This window comes from Cryptotermes secundus, unplaced genomic scaffold, assembly GCF_002891405.2.
Source record: "Cryptotermes secundus unplaced genomic scaffold, Csec_1.0 scaffold2286, whole genome shotgun sequence".
Classification (NCBI taxonomy): domain Eukaryota; kingdom Metazoa; phylum Arthropoda; class Insecta; order Blattodea; family Kalotermitidae; genus Cryptotermes; species Cryptotermes secundus.
Genome location: NW_019742016.1, coordinates 36,744 through 41,390, shown reverse-complemented (window position 1 = coordinate 41,390; position 4,647 = coordinate 36,744). Strand labels below are relative to the sequence as shown.

General features: G+C 35.3%; 1 protein-coding gene across 7 annotated transcripts in view; it reads left to right on the top strand.

Moving 5' to 3' along the window:
* Nucleotides 1–364: 364 nt before the first annotated feature.
* Nucleotides 365–4,647, top strand: part of LOC111873016 (CSC1-like protein 2) — a 31,717-nt gene continuing 27,434 nt past the window's right edge. Inside the window, exons 1-5 of one of the 7 annotated variants that reach the window (XM_023867371.2) lie at nt 365–434; nt 679–845; nt 1,135–1,202; nt 1,303–1,435; nt 3,492–3,574. In XM_023867371.2, coding sequence (XP_023723139.1) covers nt 1,180–1,202; nt 1,303–1,435; nt 3,492–3,574 — 239 coding nt within the window. In that variant the 5' untranslated portion in view covers nt 365–434; nt 679–845; nt 1,135–1,179. The other 6 variants (XM_023867373.1, XM_023867372.1, XM_023867368.1 and 3 more) reach the window with 6 other exon arrangements.

Genomic DNA, 4,647 nt, shown 5'->3' with positions numbered 1-4,647 from the left:
TTAAAGACAGCTGTGAAATTAAATTCAACCTGACTTACATTGGAAAAAAAAAAATTGATTTGCACTGTAAAACGTCACAACTTAATGTTCGTTAAGAATACGTACTTTTTATTTCCGCATTATCATGTACCTCTTGCAGTAATAGTGTTTTTTTAATAAAAATAGGACGACGATTGATAATGACCGAAAACATAATATTTTTAAAGTTTTTATGTATTATGTAATTCAACGAATTAAATAATATAATATGATATGTAGTCTCTGATGGATTCCATAAAACGTGACGGTCTGTTGACTAGTTAAACCTGGTTCCTTTAAGAAGAAAGCAGTCTTCTGGAACGGTGCCAAATCCCAGACGACTGCTTTCTTCATAGTCACCGCCGTGAAAGCCTCAAATCTTACTGGTTGCTTTACTTCTTTACTATTCCGTGTATGTAAGTAATCTGTGATGCGTGATTTCATCTGTCCCGCTCTTGAACCTCTTGAAGTGAAATTGTTAGAGGTAGAGAAACGGTTTCGTATACGTAATAACTTAATTCACACTTCTCGTTACATTATCTTATGGTCTCAGAAAATAAAACTATAAGACTTAACATGGATGGAAAGTATTACAGGTTGTATGTATTGATATATGAAGCGACATAATTAAAATGATAGGTTCTTTCTTCCTTGGCCTAGGAACACTGGAGACTGAGAGGCAGACGTGCTGACCAAGGTGTTGAAAGAAGCTGTCAGTTTGTCAGTTGCGGCAGCGAGTCCGGAGCGTGGCTAGTGGAGTTATAGTACGTGTCCGTGCAATTTAGGCTCTTTATTGGCGCTGTTGCTGACGCTCAGGATCGTTGGTAGTAAGTGGTTGTCAGGGTTGTCAGTGTGTTCTGTATCTTGTATGGTAGCCAGGGTCTGAAATGGTAGATGGTAAAGTGTTGTCAGGGCAGAATTGTGAAGCCTTAATTTTTAACGTTTATTTTTAAGGTAATTGTAATTTGTACTCGCATCTTAAAGTAGGATTTTCAGGGGGTAAATGTAGTTTTATGATTCATTGGATGTATTGAAATATGTGTTCATCGTGGCACAGAAGGAAAGGGAAAGTTTAATTTGCTAACCAGCTGTCAAATGCACATCTTACGATTTCAGAAGGAACTGAAATCCTGTCAGCAGTAAACCTACCTTGCGTTTAAGATGGCATTTCGCTTCACGGAAAGGTGGGGAAAATATTATCTTTAATGAATCCGTGATTTGTTATTTGCAGTAATTACTTTTTACAGTATATCTAAAATGCATCGACGTGTCTATTTTTTCCAGTGAGCTTATGAACGAACCACTACATACTTCAAGAGATAAGTGTGTCTATTATAATAAAACTACCAACAAGATTTTCACTTCTGCATATGAAGGAATACCAGAAAACCTGCTTCTTAACTTCTTGGGATGGATGGTACGCAGTTGTTTTTAAGTCTGGATGCAAATAATGCATATCTTCCAGTCTTATGTACATAGGCAATGTGTAGATTTTGGGCGACAGTCAGTCAGTGAAGCTCCACAATTTTAGCAGAATTGTGAAAGAGTTCTTAAACATGTATCAGGTTTCATTAAAATAATTCCAACCTATTTAATACTCGAATTCAGTCATTGATTTAATATTTTATTTATGGTTATTGGACCAAATATGAATATGCAAATTACATGTTAGTTTCCATAATATAATGTAATCTGATGGAACTTACCATGTCAAACTGTATCTAAGGAGTAACTATTAAAGCCACCTAGTTGTGGAAGGACCATGCTGTAATTTGCACTTACTCTACAAACGTTTTAATTCAGATTGTGGTCTTCTGTGATGTGGCACCATATAGTTACGCATCAAGATTTCAACAGAGCATCCTGCTTGCATATTCACAGAAGGTGGAGGCAACAGATTCCTGTGAAATGTTGTTACCCATTCATTCATTTATTAGTTCACCATAGATCCATTAAGAAACTACATTCTATGCAGAAGTAGATGCTATATCACAGAAAACTGTAATCAGAATACCCATAAGTGTGAGAACCTCAGTTTCCAAGCATTCCAATGTTTCTGACCCAGCCCTATCAACCAGGCCTGTAAAGCAATAATGTTCTAGGCTTGCACTGAGGAAATACCCAGGTCAAATCTTATGCTGGGAAGTGGTTGTTCTGGCAGAAGTTATTTGTAAATCTTAGATTTAGAGAATTCTTGGAGAGTATTATTACTAAATATGCATTCAAAGACAGAAACCATGCATGATTCTATGACATTTTCACAAATAACCATAAAAGTATCGTTTAACAACCATTTCAGTATATTTTCATTGATAAGTGAATTACCGCTGCATTTATTTTTTATCTTTACTTTAATTTCTTGGTTATATTTATTTGTTAGCTGGCAATTTACACTATGTGATCGCCTATCCTATTTTTGGCTCTCTGAGATTTTTCCCTTTCTTTATTTTCATATGCCTTATTGTGGTGGCTGAAATGTCCATTGGCACAGATTCAAAACATAATAGCAAATTTGCATGTTGAACTTTCTGTTCTTCAAATATGTCAAAGAATGATGGGATTGTAATGAGACAGTATATGTGCATTTCAGAACAAGATTCAGCTAAGAGAACAGTGTTGCATGACATTCTCATTGAATGTTGTATAGCCAGGAGGCTAGTGAGATTAATCATAATGCATTTCAGTGAAATATATAGGAACATTTGTCTGATATATTCCCATGAGTTAGAATTGACTTTCATTTGGAATGAAGGAGACTCGAAAGAATTGAGAGAATTTGAAACTGAATTCCATACATCAGCTTCTAGTATATGCTGGTGTTAATCTGATATTCTGACATGTAAATGCCATAGAAATATAAGTAAACTTAATTTATTTCACTTTTAAACATGCATGAACAGAATGTTCATGGAAACGGTCCATGCATAGATGAAAATCTGGAATTTTATTCTAGAAATTGTGTCTTGTTACTTGTGTTTACCTTATTTATGACTCCCTGCATTTTGTTTACCATCTGCATAAATAAAGAACCAGGGTAGCACAGTCAGTCTAGTGACTCACTATAGGCTGGATGACCGAGGGATGGAGCTCAGTCTTGGTAGTGTCAAGAATTTTCTTTTCTCCATGTCATCCAGGCCAGCTCTGGGGCCCACCCAGCCTCCTGTCCAACGGGTACCAGGGGCTTGGGGGTAAAGTAGCAGGGATATGAAGCTGACCACTCATTTCAAACTAGTGCTGAGGTCAAGAAAATGTGGAGCTGTAATCCACTTCCCCATAGGCCTTCATAGCATAGTGCTTAATTAGTTACACACAGGGACAACATTACCGGTAAATAAACCCACATATCGCCTAAAACTCCATGTACCCTATATACGTTTCTTACATTTAATGTTGTAGTTTGCTGTACTGTCATTTGTTTCCCATCTGTTTTCAGGAAACAGTGTTTCTAAATGGGCATTTATTTTATGTTTCAGATTTTTATGATCTTATTTGCAGTTCTGAGAAAGCGAGCTTGGAATTATGGTAGGATTGCTCTTGTTCAGAAAACAGAAGAAAAGTAAGTAAATATAAGCTACCTATTATACTTGAGTATCCTGTTGCATTCATGTATCACTCGGTCATTCACCCATCTCCATCTTTAATGCAACTTAAAAAGTTTACAGTCTCTCTTTAATTTCAGATAACATGAAAATCATATCAATTGTTACATGTTTCGGCCTTACTTGGTCATTTTCAGGCAAGCATTTACTTTTGAAAACTGTTTCACTGCACTAGATCTTAAGTCAATATATTTCCATGCTATTGCATTATTGTTATTCACACTAAAATACTTTTGTATGAGAATGAAGCTCTCTCTCTGTTCCAAGTTATTTTCCTTTTGCTGCATCAATGTTTCTGTAATGTGACAGTTTTCAAAAAGTTAACAGTTGCTCAAAGGTGGCCAAGTAAGGCCAAAACATGTAGCAGTTGATGTGATTTTAATGTTATTTAAAATTAAAGAGAGATTGTGAACATTTTTAAGTTGCATTAAAGACAGGCATGAATGAATGAGAAATATATGATGGGCTTCAGATTATGTTTGTGACCCTCACAACACAGAGAGTAGTGATTATATATTTATTAAAATTAGAATTGTATCTAAATATGACAGATGTATAATTTTTATTGATTCAAAAAAATTTGTATGATATTAATCCAGTATTTAGTTCTTTTGAAGTGCATTGATTCTTTTTATGGTGTTTCCATGTATATATTACAGTCCAGCTTATGATTTTGTGTATGTGTATGTATATAAATGTTTTATTTTATGCTATATTTTTAAATAACGTTCGATATTGTAGAATAAGTTGGTAATTGTATGTGTATGTTACCAAGAACAGTAAGGTGTGTTGATATTCATTTAATCTGAGTGCTGCAAAATTGTAATTCTGCTTGTTTCTCCAATAATGAGAGTTGCTAAGAAAATGTGGATATGGTTAACAGCAGTCGGGTAATAATTAATTAATTTTATTTTGCTATTGGGTGGTGGAGTCCAGCTGGGTCCACTCAGCATGGCGGCCACTGATTGCGGCCTATTGTAAAGTTGTAGTATTTAGAAATGACAGTCCAGGAAAAGCTGCGCAGTGGATG